The sequence below is a fragment of the Aulostomus chinensis genome, chromosome 23, assembly GCF_037954235.1.
Source record: "Aulostomus chinensis isolate RoL2024-O1b breed Wild chromosome 23, RoL_Achi_v1.0, whole genome shotgun sequence".
Taxonomy (NCBI): Eukaryota; Metazoa; Chordata; class Actinopteri; order Syngnathiformes; family Aulostomidae; genus Aulostomus; species Aulostomus chinensis.
Genome location: NC_141342.1, coordinates 18,553,126 through 18,571,200, shown reverse-complemented (window position 1 = coordinate 18,571,200; position 18,075 = coordinate 18,553,126). Strand labels below are relative to the sequence as shown.

The 18,075-nt window shown below is 44.2% G+C and overlaps 1 protein-coding gene and 1 long non-coding RNA gene across 9 annotated transcripts in view; one reads left to right on the top strand and one right to left on the bottom strand.

Moving 5' to 3' along the window:
• The window catches only part of LOC147239901 (uncharacterized), a 40,726-nt gene extending 34,987 nt beyond the window's left edge, over positions 1-5,739 (top strand). For 2 of the 3 annotated variants that reach the window (XR_015111476.1, XR_015111477.1), the window contains 2 exons: positions 9-157; positions 929-5,739. This is a non-coding gene — a long non-coding RNA (uncharacterized LOC147239901). The remainder of the gene's footprint in view (positions 1-8; positions 158-928) is intronic. The other variant, XR_015111478.1, reaches the window with a different exon arrangement.
• Positions 1-18,075, bottom strand: part of sdk2b (sidekick cell adhesion molecule 2b) — a 294,224-nt gene that overhangs the window by 32,953 nt on the left and 243,196 nt on the right. For all 6 annotated transcript variants that reach the window (XM_086195274.1, XM_086195277.1, XM_086195275.1 and 3 more), the window contains exons 13-25: positions 16,446-16,622; positions 15,313-15,449; positions 14,475-14,622; positions 13,170-13,310; positions 12,272-12,453; positions 11,655-11,770; positions 9,350-9,545; positions 8,826-8,924; positions 6,132-6,323; positions 3,239-3,360; positions 3,044-3,153; positions 1,310-1,460; positions 955-1,192 (exon numbers count right to left, since the gene is read on the bottom strand). In XM_086195274.1, coding sequence (XP_086051400.1) covers positions 955-1,192; positions 1,310-1,460; positions 3,044-3,153; positions 3,239-3,360; positions 6,132-6,323; positions 8,826-8,924; positions 9,350-9,545; positions 11,655-11,770; positions 12,272-12,453; positions 13,170-13,310; positions 14,475-14,622; positions 15,313-15,449; positions 16,446-16,622 — 2,009 coding nt within the window. The remainder of the gene's footprint in view (positions 1-954; positions 1,193-1,309; positions 1,461-3,043; positions 3,154-3,238; positions 3,361-6,131; positions 6,324-8,825; positions 8,925-9,349; positions 9,546-11,654; positions 11,771-12,271; positions 12,454-13,169; positions 13,311-14,474; positions 14,623-15,312; positions 15,450-16,445; positions 16,623-18,075) is intronic.

Sequence of the window (18,075 nt, the reverse complement as noted above, 5' to 3'; positions counted from 1 at the left end):
TTCCTCAGACTCCTTCCATTCCTCACTAGCCGACGTCTGGAGAATGACGTGACGGCACTGGGAGAGAGTGCCAGAGCTGAAATGGGTGGTTAAAAAGGATCGCAGGGCATTTGAGGAGGAAGCAGTCTGGACAAAAACACCTCTTAGACATGGCGAGGTTGACACCTTTAGATATTACTAACTGTGTAGATGTGAAGCGCAGTGCGGTTGAAGTATTTTTGCTGGCTAAGCTGGAAGTTAGCATCACCACCCTTTGACCGTAAGGGCCGATAGGATTTATGTTATGGATTTTCTGTTATTTGCCAAAACAGCTCTGCCGCAAACAAATGTTTATTACACCTCAAGGTTTAATGATCGTAACAAATATGATTTTCAAAGTATGAATGCAATTGTTGGAAGGACAAAGCTAACGTTACGCTAGCAAAAAGGACTGCACTACAGACGCCTTATGTCATCATGATGAGCTTTGTGCTTCTGCTTTCAAATTGAAGATAGATGTCTGTGGACTCCTTTAGCCACTTGCTAAACTGCTGTTTTTAAGAGCGCCTTGAGTGTAATGTTTACTGACGTGTTTCATTTCATAGAGCAAACACTTGAAAACATGTCAAGCTAGGCATTTAACCAAGAACTCGGGCTCAAATCGTGTTGACTTTGAGTCCCGTTTCTATTTCACACAGATGTTGCATGTGACAGAAATAAGAGTGCTTTCATTTTTGGCTCTAAGTGTGAACTTGTGTTTATGGTATGGAATGTGGGGGCTTTCTGAGATGAAAAGCAAACAACTCAGTTCCTATAAATCTTGCGGATCATGTCATAGCAAAATATATGCAGCGATGCTGTGGTTCTGTAATCCTCAAAATGTCATGTAAATGGTTTATTACTCTTGGATAACAAGATTTCCATAAATCCAAACGATGTTTTCCATCAGGGATGACTGATGCGGTGCAGACTCACCAGACTCCCTGGTCCTGCCTCTGACTGGCTGGCTCCAGGGTCCCATCCCAATGCCATTGACAGCTTGGACCCTGACCTCGTACTCGGTCCACTCCTCCAGGTCCTCAATGGTAAACTCTCTCTCCAGACGATCGGCGATTACTTGGGTCAGCGCCCGGCCCTGGGAGCCAGCACGGGAGTACTGAACCCGGTAGCCCACCTGCTCTGCATTCCCATTGTACTCCCATTCAGGTAATGGCTGGGGATATGAGAGTGGGTACAGTGGGTGCAAATAAACTTCTCAGCAAGCGCAATTCCATGATTAAGAACTGTAATAAATGATTCAGAGTCACAGGAGATGAATGTCCCTTCTTACCATCCATCTTAACCAGAGGCTGGTCTCGCTCGCCGTGCGCAGGGTGACATTGGCAGGCGCCATGTCTGGAGGAGCTGGCAGGGTCTGGATCTTCCTGGAGGGTTGGCTGGGAGGGCTGGTGCCCACAATGTTCACCTGGCGCATACGGAGCCTGTTGTTTGGAGTCACATTATCAACACTTAACTTCTGCAAACTGCCCGTTTCATTTCTGCAGAACTCATAATGATCTGGCTCTTCAGAATGATTTATTGATGCACTCGCAGTGAGCATTTTCTGGCATGAAGCTTCTTGCATTTGAATTGAGATCAAAGGAGCGAATATGAATATGCTGAGTGGAGGTTTTATCCGGGGTACAGATTTGAAAATGCAGCCACATTGTTATCTAAGGTATGAATTTAACTCACTCACTGCGGCACTGATGCTAGAATGATGACAATTACAGCTGCTGAGGGTCTTTAAGGCTTGCAGCTCAACCCTGATACACCATTAGCATCAATTTGGGCTCCTTTCCACTTATGACATGCAATTATTTTGGCTTTATTAATGCAAATGGCACACATTTTGGCAAGGATGGGTGTTTTTATCTTAATTTTGGAATTTGTCCCAATGAAACCCATTATAACTATAATTTTTTGATCCCACTGCCATTGCAGCATTAATACATGCCGTCTATTATAGGCTTTCATCCTTGGCTGCTGGTTTTTAAATGACAGTTAGTACTGTTTTGCTCCAGACTGTGACATTTTTTGCCCCCAACTTTTAATGAATTCTTCCTTCATTCACGCTACAACTGTCCAGAAAGTTTCATGAAGATTTGATCGGGAAGTTTTTGAATAATCCTGCTAACAGGCACGCAAACTAAACAACTTCCTTGGCAGCTCTAGGTGAGAGAGAAAAAAATCCCTCCCTAACTCTGCTACAAAACATGATTTTGAAGCCAGTTGTCCAGAATGAAATCCCAAAAAAATAACAAAGGATGAAAATCGATGCTGCTTCTAACCACTGACATATCTCACACTGGCATAATAATAACAAAAATAAACTTTTCCCTGGCATATAGTCGATCAAAAATATGTTTCATGTTTTTTAATTTAACAAAAAATTGAGTTTAAAGTGCTAAAATCCTGAAAATAATGAATAATTGATCTTGATGATAGGGGTTGAAGATGAATATAACATTTAACACGGACATTCCATGGAAAAATAGATCATTTTTACAGCACTTTTTTTTAGTTTCCATAGGGGTGCGTTTTTCACACATTGCGCAGGATCTAAATGCAGTGCATGTTATTGATGTACAATATAGTTTCATTTCATTACATGCATTGTTATTTTTTATCTTTTCCTCAGTATTTTAGCACTCTTAACCCTAAATGTCACGAGCCAGATGGAATGGAATGTTCATTCTGCTGTGCACTCGTCTGGCGTCTGAACGAGAGTAAAAATAAATCTTGATTGTTGAATAGAAAAATAGAGAAGGAGAGTAAAGTAAAGATATGCTGGATTCAAACGCCTTAATAAGTTACTTTTCATATTCTGCACAGCTTGATTTCTAAAGTACTATTAAAGAAAATACCATGAAAACGAAGTGGAAACTCATCCAGAAAACACTGGTAATAAGATCTTATGCATGTCCTTGGTAGACATACAGCAGAACTACATAGTTTTTCCAGCGCCTTTTTTAGTTATATATTTGCGTACATGCTGAGGCGGGTTCGGTTCCTGATGGGTTACCTGTAGAAGGTGTATGGGTTGAGCCCCGGCACTTCCAAGGAGCGAGCGTCAGGCTCATTGGACACCTGGTGGACCGTCACCCAGTCCTCGTTTTCTCCTACCACACCCACCTAAGACCAACACGACAAAGACCGTGACGAATACAGCGAATAAAGCTAAGAAACTGGAGGTGCAGCTTGATTAAATCTGCCTCACCTGGGCCTCCACCTGCCAACGGGATATGGATGTTTTGCCATCGTAACCTGGTTTGAATTGCAGGGTGACGGAGCGTGGGCCAATGTTGGAAATTGCAATGTTAGTAGGAGGGCCGGGCAGTTCTGTAAAGAAGCAGAACGTTGGAGGAAGAGAGTGAGAGGTGTTGTGTGTGTGTTGTCTCTGGCTGCACAAAGGGATTGTGGCTTGAAGGCTTTGCTCAGGAAAATCCCTCTACCACAGTGCTCTCTTGTGGCTGTACAGATACTGCACACAAATGAGCGTCTCCACAATCTCACTTAATTCTCCTCCTTGTGTTCCCAACTTCAGCTAAGACAGCAAAAGCAGATTAGATTTGGAGACAATGCGCGCACTCACGCACACTCACACAGGCACAGACAATGCCATGAATGTCAATTACACTGCAGTTACGTGGAGATGCGATTCAATCTGATATCCTACTGTTTACACTTGAGCTGCGTAAACAATAAGAATGGATTATTCCCTGGAAATCCTAGAGGGGAAGCAAATCTGAAAAAAATTCAAAGACAGGGAGAAGCATATGGATATTGTTGTTTGTGTGAGTAAGGAGGGATGTTTTTGTTTGTTTGTTTCGGCAGGTATGCATGAGAATGTGCTGGCGCATAAAATTATTCATCTTTTTTACCCCCCCCCCCCTGTTCCCTCAAATAAACATTAAACCTAAAAACCATTTGCGAAGCACAGTGAAGTTAACATGAATCCTTGATGAAAATGTCAAACCTCAGCATACTGAAGTGTGGACAGTGGCCTTAAATTAAGATATAATCACTCCCGTGGGCATACTGAGCAATTTACCCAAAGATTGCTTAAATGTGCGTGTATTCAACCCTAATGAAATGCAGATTATATGTGTCGTAGTCAAATTACCGCCTCTAAATCATTTGCATGACTGATTATTGGGGCGGCTTTCAGCTGGATCATTACCGTGCAGTTGCAGGCACATAGGCGTTTTCTTTACACATATACAATGGCCGTAATCACCATTCTGGGAACTGTAACTGCTGCTTTAAAACCTGCTCGCAATATAACAGCCTGCCATTTCCCAGGTTTCGCAGATGCACGGGCTCGGAATGCTCCTCGATGGTAATTGACATGAGAATTGAATTTCTATTGCACAAATAGGAAATCATTAAACACTATAATTGTATTTAATGCTCTCGTGGGTGATTTTTACTTCACTGATGTGGGGTGGAAATGTGGATCGGTGCTGTTTTTTTTCTTTGGTTCTGTCCCAGCTGAGGTGACTCGGGTTTGATTTCATTGTGTCTGGCGCCAGACGGCGTGATGTATGCTCACCAAGTTCAATGAGAACCTGTATATCGACAAGAAGGGAGGGTTCAATAAAGACTCCCAGCTATTCATTTAAATGGAATAGCGAAAGAAACGATTGGATTAACATTTTTTGGGGAATAAATTGTACTTGACAATGCTTTGTGACCATTAAGGGCAACATTTTAGATGATCTCAGGGGCGACACAAGTCTCACTGGTATTGCATCAGATTGCTTCAGAAGGGAAGAAATACCCACAATATAGGAAAAGTTATTCATCCTCAGAGTGGACACAAGTTGAAGGTGGCGTTTAAAAGTCCAGCTGAAATGAGATTTCAAGAGCGTCTAAGAGTGCCGTGATGTATTTTCAATAGCGCTGGGAGGAAAAAGAGTGTCATAGCCCAGCGTTAGGTGAGGCTCTGACATGACAAATGCTAAGTGACAGTTAGGGCCCTCTCATCCTTGGCGAGCTGTACCACACTCAACCAGCTTGTCCCCTAAAATCTAGTTCCTTTGACCACCCCGAGTGAAAGTGGTGGGCTTTGGCACAGGCACGGGACGTGGACGGCCGCTGGTTGTGTCTCGAATGTGTAAACAGCGAACGAGCAAACTATGACAAATGGAGTTCAATTGTCCAGATACGAAAGCCAAACCAACCAAGTAGTGAACCTTCAGGTTTGGTTGCAAACTTTTCCTCTTTGAGTCCAGTGTGTGTTAAAAGTGTGTACAACAGAGCCTGACAGGGGAGTGGATTTCACTCCTATCTTGTCCTGCAAGATTACTTTCGTCCTGCTCTGAGGGATAAAATGTAACACCTGATCCGTGGGAGTTCAGACCCAATATAGAGCTCAGAGTGTGGCTCAGTGGTGGTGTAAGAATTCGGAGGCCAGGTCTGATCCAGAGCAATGTGAGTGCAGAGCATCGCGGGAGTGGATGAATGCGCTCCGAGAGGGCACAGCACATCCTACCGTTCCTATAGTGGGCATGACTCTGGAGGTGGAGTGGCTGTCAGGGTCTCTGGTTTGATTCAGTGAACCCAGAACTGCTCCTGATCAGAACATCTGTGCCTTGCTTGGAAGTCTCCACCATCGGTGTGTGAGGCAGCATTGAAAAACCACTTTGAGTATCATAAATGTGGAAAAGGCCGACATAAATAAAGTCCATATACGTTCATCAATGAACACGTTCGTCACCAGTTCTTGTATGCTGGGTCGACAGCAGTCCAACTGGACGGCTTCATCAAGCGACGCCCTTTCTAGCTATCTAGCTGTTGACATCGAGGTCTGTAGATTAGCCAGGGCCGTTTGGTTTGATACCAGTATGGCTTTGCTAATAAGGATACAAGGTTCAAGGGATTTAAGCGTGCGTCAACCTACTCACAAAAAAGGCCTGTCTGGTGCTCTCACAGTGACAACTCTGTAAGGAGGAAACTTGAGAGAAAGCAGCCGGAGCACACAGATATTTGGCAACAAATTTATTGCAGACTAACATTTCTACACCTGGTGTGTCTCCCATGGATACAAGGTTAAACGGTCTGACTCTGTCATATTTGAGTGTTAAAGCCTTGAGTGCCCGTTTACTGACCTGGTGGGACGCCTGAGGAGATGGTGGAGGAGGACAACTGACCCTGGCCTTTGGAGGTCATGCCTGCCACTTCGATGGTATAGGTGGTGAGAGCGGTGAGTCCAGTCACCCGGTACTCCAGGGTTACATTAGCCAGGTAGTGGGTGACTCGGGTGTTTGTGCGGTTGAATTCCTCCCACGAAATGCGGTAGCCTGAGAAAGAGCAGAGGTGGGTTGACGGCAACAGACGAACGACAGAGAATCCTCTCAGGGAAAATTCAGTAGCAGCTTTATGACAATACTGGCCCTCAGCTCGCATGCTGCAGTACAAGCTAACAGAAATATTAAATTAACTTCATCAAAAATTGAATATAGAAAATTAAATCAGCCTGTGATTATACCTCCCCGCACACACACACACACACACACACACACACACACACAGACCATCCTCCACCCACTACCATCCACACACATGCTAACCCTCTCAAAGTTAATGTAATTTACTCCTTGGCCAGCAGCTCTTTTCATGTGATTGCATAAGGCATTAGGCAGCATTTCTTGCCAAATCAATAATTTCCCATTGCATGTCACCGTCTGTCTCCTGTGAAAGTGCAGCACATTAACATTTGTTGGAAAGACTCTTTACATTATGCGTCCATCTCACAACCTTTGTGTACTTTTGAATATCCATAGTATTTGTGGGCGGTAAAATTATGTAAACAAGAAAATCATTATGAGTAGTGAGACGAAAATACATATTTTTTTGGACGAATTGATTTTTATTTAAGAAGTTATAGTAAATCAGCCCAAACTGTTACTAATGTTTCAGAAAGACAGTGATGTATCATAAGACAATACATACATATATATATATATACACATATATATGTGTGTGTGTATATATATATATATATATATATATATATATGTATGTATTTCTCATGAAAACAATCATGTAGAACCTGAAGCAACCTTTAACATCTTTTGCCTTCTTTCCACCAACAGTGAACAAGTAGCATTCAGATTCACTGGCAACATTTCAAAGTATTTAATTCTACCAACAACAAAAAAAGAAAAAATTGTTTTGGAAGCAGTAAAGTTGTCCTCAACTGTCCTTATCTTATTACCTCTGTTATATTATGATGCTCTCTTTCTTTCCCTGATTTAGCTTTTACTTCCCTTTTCGTTTCAGTTTTGCCCTCCTACGTTTCTGCAGGATCACAGATGGGTAAGTAGATTACTTTGCTACACAGCTGTTATATTAAATGGCACTCTTGCACGAGAACCATAGGAAAGCTTAGATTCTTGTGATTCCATTGACGCGATCCATTTCTAAATACATTCGAGAACAGCAGCACACAATCGATACCTCTTTCAGACGACTAATGTCCGCGGCCCCGTTGTTTTTTAAGTCCCAGCTCTAATAATCCACAGGCAGCATCAAATATTCAGGTAGAAAGAGGCACCTTGTATTTCAGTGTTCAAACATTTATTTGACAATACAGTAGCACTTAGAGTGGTGATGAGTGTGAGCAGATGTACTCTGAATAGCTTTAGTATTCAATGCACTTTGGCTAAATCGTAGAGAGGCATTTTAAACAAACTTTAACTCGACTCTCTCTTAATCTCATTTTGTGTCTCTTTGGCCGGACATCTTGACTCTCTGTTGTCTTCCTGTGATTTTACTTTGTAAGGATTCTGCATAGATCCATTGACTACCTCTGCCTTCCTCTGGGGAGGTCAAGTTTTTGGTGTTGTTTGTCTTTAAGCAGGATTACAGTGCAGCAGATTTTCACCAAACATAGAGGAGGGACGTAGAATGAGCCAAGGATGAACTGACTGAATCTCAGGGCCGATTGATTGGTCATAGCCACCGTAAGAAGAAGTGAGCCTGATGCAACCAAAACCACTTGATTTAGATGGAAATGACACCATGCTGTCTTCGTGTGACGTACAGCACCATACATGCTATCTGTAGGTTCTCTGGCACCACCTAGAGGATGCAGCATGCCACATTGCACGTGGTCGTCTATTCCTTTGTGCACGTTCAGAAGTGCCAGGAATGTGAAGGTCTGCCCGTCGCTGCTTAGGCTTTCAGGACGTTTGCCTTGCCTGCCGTCTGTGCTCTCGGAATGCTCTCTCATGATCCTTCTTCTTCTTCTTCTTCTTCTTTTTGCTATTATCATTCTTGTGCAGCAGTTAATGATGCAACCCTGACTGCAAAGGTTCCTGTTCGAATCAGGTGAAACGTGCCGTGGTTCAGCGCTGAGAATCAAAGAATCTCCGCGCTGCTCCTCGTGCACGAGCTTCGACCGGAACTAAAAGCCCCGTTTGTTGCGTCGTTTTAATGAGCTCATTGATTTATTGTCCTTTATATGGCGCACGTTTACAGTCTGCTCATCTCTGTCACCGTCGATGGAAGGAGTCGTGTAGGAAGACAGCCTTTGTGCGGCTGCCTGCAGAGCTTGGGAGAGGAGTGTGTTTTCAGCGTAGAATGTTGTTTTTGACAAATGCGGCCTCACCACTGCAACAGTATATTTGATGACTTATGCTGGAGTCTGGGCAGCAGTACGTTGAGCATGACACAAACACATCTTACAGTTTCAGTACAGCATTTCAGTACAACTTTGACAAATACTACTACAGGTAAAACTGTATTTCTTGCCTTTCTTGCCTCAATAAAAGTACCCCTTTGGAGTGAAGTGAAAGTACCTGTGAGAACTCCGTTCTTCTCGCTGGGCTCTCTCCAGCTGACTTTGAGTGACGTGTCCAGAATATCAGTGAAGCTCAGGTGACCGACGGCGCCGGGGGCTACACGTGGTCAAAGAATAATAAGCAAAGCCAGTGATCAGTAAATAACCAACAGTGAGGGGAATTCACTGCTGATCAGGAGATGTATACCCACAGACTGGAGATGGCATTTACATTCCAAATGTGTTTATAAAAAATATAAATAAATCAGGCAAAAACAAGTTAATTGCTGTGAAAAAAAAAAAACAACTTTTGATGACAAGTTGAGGGAAATTAAGTTTTTAAAGCTTAACCAATAATGTCCTAGGGAGCTATGTCCCAATTATGATGATCCAGGCTGGATGCAGTACATACTCATTCATTAGCACTTCTCTACTACTTCTCTCTGCATGAATAATAGATCTCGCCCAGGGGATGTGTTACTGCGAGACGCTCATGTCCCCTTATTGCCACCAGAGAGAGAAAACTGTGGGAGAGTCACTTACTGTCCTCGTGTGTCCTTAACAGTCTGGGGGTGCTGCGGGGGCCGTCTCCAGGTGTTGTGAAACACAGCACGGAGGTGTAATACTCGTTGAACTTCTTCAGACCCGTCACGTACCCCACATGGACGCTGTCCTGGAAGTTTGGTCGCACCGTTACCATAGAAACTTCCTCATCTTTGCGTGGTTCCCAGGCCAGCAACTGAAACAGAAAAAAAGAAAAGCAAAACAAAAAACAACAGACTGTGATGAAAATTACAGAGGCAGCAGAAAATAAAGCAGCCAAATATTTTTTTGTAATCATTCTCTTGGAGCTGAAGTCTCTCGCCGGGAGTCCTGAAGAGGATTTGTCTGTGAGGCACTTCACTTCTAAATATATCGCAGATTTTTACTACATTTTCAGGAAAAACTGGAAGGGAAATGCTGCCATCCACTAGCGATACACGAGTTTAACAACAACTGATCTGTCGGGGCGAACCCAGTTTCTGTCCCTCCTCCGTCTTTACAGAGTCCAGATCTGCACTCGAATCGAGGCGTATTAATTAGCAGAGATTCACCGCCCAAGTCCACATCCTGATTGGATATTAATGTCTTCCTCTAGGAGCCTTTTGCACTTCTATAGACGTTAGTCATTTCTTTGAGCAGCAGATTATAAAGTCCAACATTACAGAGCATCAAGTCAGCTAAGAGTCAAATCTCTGCAGGTCTCCGAGATCGGAAGCTCCTCATTAACTGTCTGATGTCAGTGACGTTCTGACTTCATCGACTCCAGCGTGAGAGGTTTAGCGATGTGAGGTGAAGGTGCCCGAGTCCTTCGCTGGGATAACGCACAGCGGACTGCAAGATTATTTATCCTCCAATTCTCAAAATTTGGCTTCTCAATCTTGAAATTTCTATGCTATCCTCCAATGACTCCAAAAGTTCGTCTTTTCAAAAAGATTAAAAAAAAGACGCCTTTCTAACATGACATCTCAGGGAAACGTACCATCTGGTTAGCGCAACCAAGAGGTCCCTCTCATCCTGAACGCTAAACCTTTAAAATAGTTTGTCTTTTCTTTCAAACAGATATAAAACGTCTGCCTTGAAACGTAAAGACTTTTTAGTGATGTTTTGATGTGCTTTGAACTTCCACTCAGGTTTTCTTACATCCAAATTGAGAAATGCATATTAAATCAGGTCGAAGGAAATGCTGAATACGGCTGAATAATTAAGACAGGTTGGGAGGGGAAGAGAGGGAGAGACAGACAGAGGATCACATCCCATCATGCACCAGACTGAAAGTAACAACAGTTGAGGCCTGGAACAACCAAAGAGGTGCTTAAATAAAACGGCAGCCATGTTGTTTTTATGCCGCCACACCAGTGAAAGCTGCAGATCACAAGTTACATCAAATTATTATTAAGTGGTATAGAAAATGGATGGATGGAGGGATGTGTGGATGGATGGATGAACTGGAAAAAACCCACTGGTGCAGAATGAACTCAAAATCTCAGATATGCAAATACGGTTACCAGCGTCCCCTGGGACTCAAAGATGAATTGACAAGACTTTGAGGGTCAAAGGTCAGAGGTTAAGGTCACTGTCACCTCACACTAACATGACATTCCTTCAACACCTTGATGAATTTTCTTCATAAATCGTCCAAACGGAAGGATTTTCCAGGGAGGTGAAGAGCTCCCTCTCTTTAGCTCTCAAATTTTTTCCCGGGAAATTCCTCTTCTGGCTCACTACCATTCACCTCTCTACGTCTCTCTCCTGTCCCCCGCTGCTACCTAAATGTCTCCCTGGAGAGACAAATCTGTTGTTTAAAATTCAGATTTACACACTGGCCCCTCCTCCCAGTTGAGTAAGGTCTATGAGGCGCTACTGAACAGACGGCCACAAAGGGAGGAGAGGAAACATAATGACATAATTAAGACTCAACAGAGTCAAAGGAAAAATAAAAGTGCTCTGTATGGATGTGGCTTTATAATTCCCCGAGGTCTACATTTGTCTCACTGAAGTGTACACAGGAGAAAGAGAGATGGACGACACTCAAGAGCCCATGACAAAATAATGAAGACATCCATCATTACATGCTTCACAATCAAACCTATGAAAAATGATTGGAAGGATGAAGGAAATGACCTCAGACTGACTAATGGGCGAATGAAGTCCATCATTCACGATGGCGCCAAATATCTTTTGCCCCTTGGCTTTTTCTCCCTGCCTCCTGCTACATGGAACATGTGACACTACAAGTTCAGCTCTGACAGTTCCGTCAATGGACCTGATGGCTGCCGACGGTGACGGCGCCGCGGCAGCTACTGACCTTGTAGCCCTGGTTGATGCCGTTGATGAACTGAGGGTTAGGGGCTGTCCACGTAAAACGGATAGTTGTTGAGTTGACCGCCTCAGCCTGCACGTTGCCGGGGACGATGGTCGGTACTGGAATAGATGACGGGGAGGAGAAAGACACGCACAGGCAGAAAAAGAGGAGATATGAAAGACAAGAAACAAAGGCGTGAGTGGCGGTTTCAGTTGACAGCTGGAAGCCTGCCTGCATCTATTTTGATGTCAGTATCGATCGCTGCTGCACAGGTCAGGCCAGATAGTGCCATCAGTCTCGTTCTGATGACACCATCTAATACCAGGGCTCTCTGTGGGTTTGTTTGTGACTGTGTGAGCTGCTGATTGATTTTATGGGGGGGGGGATGTCACAGCTTTGTGTGGTCCTTACAAAGAAAGGTTAATGCTAATGCAGTTGGACGTCAGTCAGCATTGGATTTCAGTAGATGATTTCAGTCAGAGGTACATAAAACTGGACGCTAACTACAACTCCCAATTCTTCATGCTTGACAGAGAATTCTGCTCCGAATCAACTCGATTCACTGAGAATGAGCCGTTCGCGGCGGCGGCGGCGGCGGCGGCAGCGATGTATCTGCTTACCTCCCTGCAGGGTCCACTCGGTCACCTTGTGGCTGAAGGTGCCCAAACCGGCTCCGTTGTAAGCAGCTACCTCAATCTCATAGTTAGTCCAGATGATGAGATCCTCCAGCAGCAGGTTGGTCACATCTGGGCTGGAAATGTTCTTGATCTGGTAGTCCACAGGTAGACCCGTGAGACGGTACCTGGGGAACCGATGGATGAAGAACATCTGAACCCCATCGTGGATTAGAAGAACAGGGGTCCCTGGATGTTTCATCTAGGAACTCCCAAAACAAAGGTTTGTGACGCCTGCTATCTATGAGGTGGTGGAGGCATAAACATGCTGCACAAATACTAATTAGCCAAATTTAAATTGATTAAACTGCTATTTTTATAAAAGCAATTAAGGCCTTTGTATGATCTTTTTTTTTTTTAATCTGTACTGATTTCTGAAAATCATCTTGTGACCTCCTATTTGTGCCTTGCAACCCCTCAAGGGGTCCCGACCCTCACTTTGGCAGCCCCCAGATTCAAGGCCATGACTGTGCTGGACCCAAGGCTTGCAGTACATTACACTCCCTGCCAGGGAGCAGCATGCAAGTTTTTTAAAACCCAGTTCGACCACAGACGGATGAGAGTGACGGAATATCAGAACAACTGAAGTCACTTAAGTTTTCTCCTGGAGTGAATTATTCTCACTCTGCCGGTGTCGACTGACTCTGTAGGTGTTCTACGTCAGAACACGCGCGTCTTAACCCTGTGGAGGTTACGGGGTTAAAATTAAGCAGCAAAACAATCGAAACACAGAAAACATCACGGACGACGATGAATCAAGCACATCGTCTGTTACGTTTCCTGCCTAAATTAAGACGTTTAAACTTGTAAAGAAAAAAACGAGGGTGTGTCCCCAGGGTCGTACCGGACGGTGTAGCCCCGCAGGATGCCGTTCTGGTGGCTCTCCGGCGGAGGCTGCCACTGGATCATGATGGACTGGTTGGTCCGACCGCTGGCAATGACGTTCTGAGGAGCAGCACTGGGAGGCTCCTCCGGGAGGGCAACGCTGCGCGCAACACACACACACACACACACACACACACACACACACACACACACACACACACACACACCATCATCATCATCGTGAGGTTTTGATAAAGTTGTAAAGCTTTGAAATAACGCAGCAGCCCAATTCAAGTCTAAATAAACATCTCTATAACTGCCAGTGGTCCAGTACGCAGTATCTGTACTTCACTTCAGTATTTGTTTCTCTTTGGGATCCTTTGGCTTTTACTACACGATACTTCAAAGACGTTCAATTGAACTTTTGACATTTCTATGAAGGCTCTCGATACTCGTTACTTTGAAGCTTCTGATTTTTTTTTCTCTTTCATAAATGTGATTAGCCACAATCTCATAGCAGAAAAAAACAACTCCTCACCCGGGTTTGTTTTAAACGCAGAAACACGCCATCCAGCTGTGTGACGCCGGCGACATGCATGACGCCACATCTCAAGGTAATGATGGAGATTTCCGTTGTTTTTACTGCGTCCGTGGCTAACAAACTATTTCAAGAAGTCACCGTCCAACCTGAGAGTGCTGTGCTGCCATGTTGAACACGCACTGTTTGAAAGAACATGTAGTTCTGAGTACTTCATTATTTTCAAAAGCAAGTACTCCAACTGAAAGAGCATCTTTCCCTTGTAGTGGGCCAGGAACTTCTATACTTACACTTTTTCTACTTCCCAAGTACTTGGGTTGTGTACTTTGTCCCCTACTGATAATTTCAAGTAAAACACTTGTGACAAACTGTCTTTTTCTGTCTCTTAAATGGGGCAGAGATTTTATGGCGGCCATGACAGCTCCTCCGTTTGGCCTTGTGCTCCTACATAACTGATGTGCCCCGCAGCCACTGCGGCCTCGGTGCCCCTCCCGCGCTGTCCCGCCATTGTCCCTGACAATACACTTTCTTTTCAGACATCAGCGTCTTTTAAGAGAAATACTCCACACAATAGTTTGACAAAGGTCGACTGGCCCTGTTCCTGAAAAGTTGAAATTCAAAAAAACATTTTATCGCCTTTATTCAAAACCTTGACGGTTCTCTTTGTGTTTGTGTAGTGCTCGCGTTTGATAGCAGAGAGAGAGAGAGAGAGAGACGTAAAAACCCAGAGACAATCCAGCACATCCACGCCAGCGCCACTATGACAAGAAAAGCGTTGTGGCTCACCGTTCCGTCTCCTTGCTGAACTGCCCCTTCCCCACATCGTTAACAGCACAGAGCCGGAACTGATAGGAGCGCGCCGGTATCAAGCCATTGACCGTCACCGCGGTGGACTCTGGCTCAATATTGGCCAGCAGGATGGCCCAGGGGGCATCTAAGAGAAGACAAATCTAATTAATCCATTTTACAACCTTTTCCATGAGCACACCTTCTTCATCGCTCACCTTAAAGTTCTGTCGTTATTTTTTGGGGGGGTACGGAACAAGTCCGACTGTTGCATCGGTTTCAGTGTAATTCAAGGAGGATTTTCACTTTCATGTCTATAATCACTTTGTCACAGCAGGTCGAATTTTACTATTCAAACTCATCAAATAAACTAAATCCTGCAGGGGAAAAAAGAAGAAAACCAGCATCTACAGCACTTTGACATTAATTGAACCAGCGAGTCACATGGAAAGCTGATTTTAGCGGAGCTTTCGCATACAACTTGAGTTTTGAAGCAATGATGGGCATTCCTAATTAGCCGTATCAATCATGATCTTGTATTCTTTTTTAAGTTCTTTTCTCTGTTTTCTTCACACTTAAAAACTTTGGGGAAAACACAGCTAGAAGCCAAGCGGCTGCGAGTCTAAACAAGCTCCATTTCACACATCTTTTTTCTCCCTCTGCTCGTTGCTAAAATGTTGATCCCGAGAGTTGAGCTCCTTCTCTCCCAGATCCGACTCATTATGAATAATGTATCGAGCTTAAAGTTGTGTAAACTGACAAGGTGCAAAACAACACAAGGGCAGAGACGATGCAGAAGAGAGGACACGCGACTGGAAGTGTAGAACACGCGACGTACTGTTCTCAGAAACCTCCAAGATGTAGCGTATGAGGGGGCTGTTGCCATCAAAAGCTTTGGCCCAGGCCAGGTCGATGGCTCGCCTTTCTGAGGTGCTCAGCACTGCTGTGGGGTTCTCCGGGGCGAGGGGGAGCTGCCTGCAGGGGACATGGAGACAACTTTTATAAATAAAGAATCTCTACTGCTATCACAGCAAATCCTCCACGGGGCCACAGAGTCCCTGAGCATTTTGGTCTTGCCTGAGCTTCTCCTGTACAAATTCGAAGTAAAGCTGAATGTTTTATAAGAGAGAGATCAGTTAGACAGGTGATGAAATGTGTCTAGAAAAGACAGCGGCACAGGCAAACAAAACAAGACAGATATCATCTGGGGGGGTGGATTGAAGGGGATAAGGAGACGGATAGGACGACAATGCACAGACAAAGACTTGAATAAATGAGGCCAAGGCTGGGGATTAATTCATTTTGCAGTAAATTCAGATAAGCACAGACAGATTGATAGATAAACCATATAGCAGAGAACAAGAAGTCAGCCAGCCAGCAAGATGCACAATAGAAGGACAAAGAAAGAGTTTGACAAACTGAAAGCTACACGTCTCAGTGGCTCAGTGTACCCTCGCTGTAGCGACTCACTGTGAGCCAAAGTACGACAGTAACAGGAAAAGTTTTGGAGATAGATAAGATTGGAGATGACGAAAAGCATATAGAAGTGTGTGTGTGTGTTTGTGTGTGTGTGTGTGTGTGTGTGTGCGCGTGTGTGTGCGCATGTGCAATATCACAGATACAGAGTGGAAGGGTAGGCCCCCTGGGGCTGGAAATGTGCCGGGTGAGAATGAGGACAGGAGAGGTGAGGAAGAACAGGCGCTATATAAGTGGAAACGAGTCAGGGGGTGTCAATAAGAAAAGGTAGAATGGCAATGAAAGGTTAACAGCAGTGTGTGTGTGTGTGTGTGTGTGTGTGTGTGTGTGTGTGTGTGTGTGAGTGTGAGTGTGTATGCTTCATCCTGTGTTGCGTCAGGCAACATATTCCCTCCTGTGTTATCCAGCTTGAAAGTACTGGAGAACAACAGTCAGTTAAGTAATGATGATGATGATGATGATGATGATGATGATGCGGATGAGGGGGCGGCTTACCTGACTCGGAGGTGTGCGCTGCGAGAGTCATTGCCGCCAACTGAGGTGACTCTGCAAGTGTACGTGCCAATGTCGCCTGACCAGGTTTGGGAGATGTGGAGGGTCCCGTCAGGGTCCAGTCGCATTCGAGGGGTGGACTGGACGTCGATGGCGAAGCCCTCCTTCTCCCAGACATGTCTGGAATACAGAATCATCAATTCGCTTGTTGGATCCATTCAAAAGCTCATCATCGCATAAAGCAGCCTCTCTGAAGTTAACCCAATAAATTAAAAAAAAAAGATGATTTATTATCACAATGAATGCGATAAATCTTGCCCAAGTTAGTTTCCACATCAAACACCACGCTCATGTTTCCAAATAGTTGACAAATGTCCTTTTTAAGGAACTGTGGAAAAGCTGCCACACAGGAAATAGTTGGGAGTGAATTATTTTTACCAGAACGATGCGCAGGCATAAGCTCGCCATTAGGAAACTAATTCAGGAGGCATTTTCAAGTTCCCTTCCAGCTAGCTGGCTAGCTAGCAGCAGGCCACATGCTGAAAATAGCAAGTTTTGACAAGTTCTTTCAATTAGCAGCTGTAAAGATACAATAAATACGAACATACCAACAATTTTGAAACCCACCAGGGCATTTTTTTCCATGATAGCTGAATGCTAATAGGCTGAGCTACTAATTTGCTAGCCTAGCACAAGGCAGGGACAGCTAGCGATGCAAGAGAGGGAGCAAATTAATTAGGCAAGGCATTACATATCGCTGTCAGAGGAGGGCAGTAGAGCCGACAATGACAGAGTAGAAGAAGAGGTGGAGCTGCCAGATTATGTTTAAGTTCACCTTCACTACTTTTTGCCGCTAAGACGAGCCACGTTTTTGCACTTCATCGTCGTTTTGGACGATCGTGGGAGACGTCAGTCATGGGAGTTAAAGATTCACTCTGTCACAACTTATTTTGAAAACAACAACAACAACAACAACAACAACTGAGGGTCCCTCTTCCATTTTTGGTGCATTTACTTGTTTTCAGCGATTGTAAAAAAACTCTTCCCAGTTTCCATCAACCTTTTCTAATGCAGCGCTACGAAATACGCACCACTGATGGAAACACGAGTATTGACAGCTGCACATCACCTCATGGGGGAAATGACAGCATTTATTAACCTGTCATTTATGCTCTTGAGCATGTTTTATTCCTGGAAAAATAAATATTAAAGAGTATGATATCTGAAAAATGCTGGACGTAAACTGTATATCAGCGGCACTGTCCGTGCGTAATGTATATGAAGGCACATGCTGAAATAAATAATAATGAGTACATGAGCAAACACATCAAAAATAGTTTCAACTAGACTTTAAGAACCTGATTTGCATGATTTAGTCAACACCTGCTGGAGTTTTTAACACACACACACACACACACACACACACACACACACACACACACACACACACACAGATGTACGTCCTCTCTCCAGATAGTAGGTTAACTCTCTTTGACAGGAAAGTGATGACTAAACAGAGGTTTTTGGTTTGTTACGTTCCATCAGAATCCAAGAACAATCGGCTATTAGAGAGGCATTTCATCTTTCTCCCCTCTGTCTCATCAAACTTGCCTTTCGAGCTGCCCTGCATGCA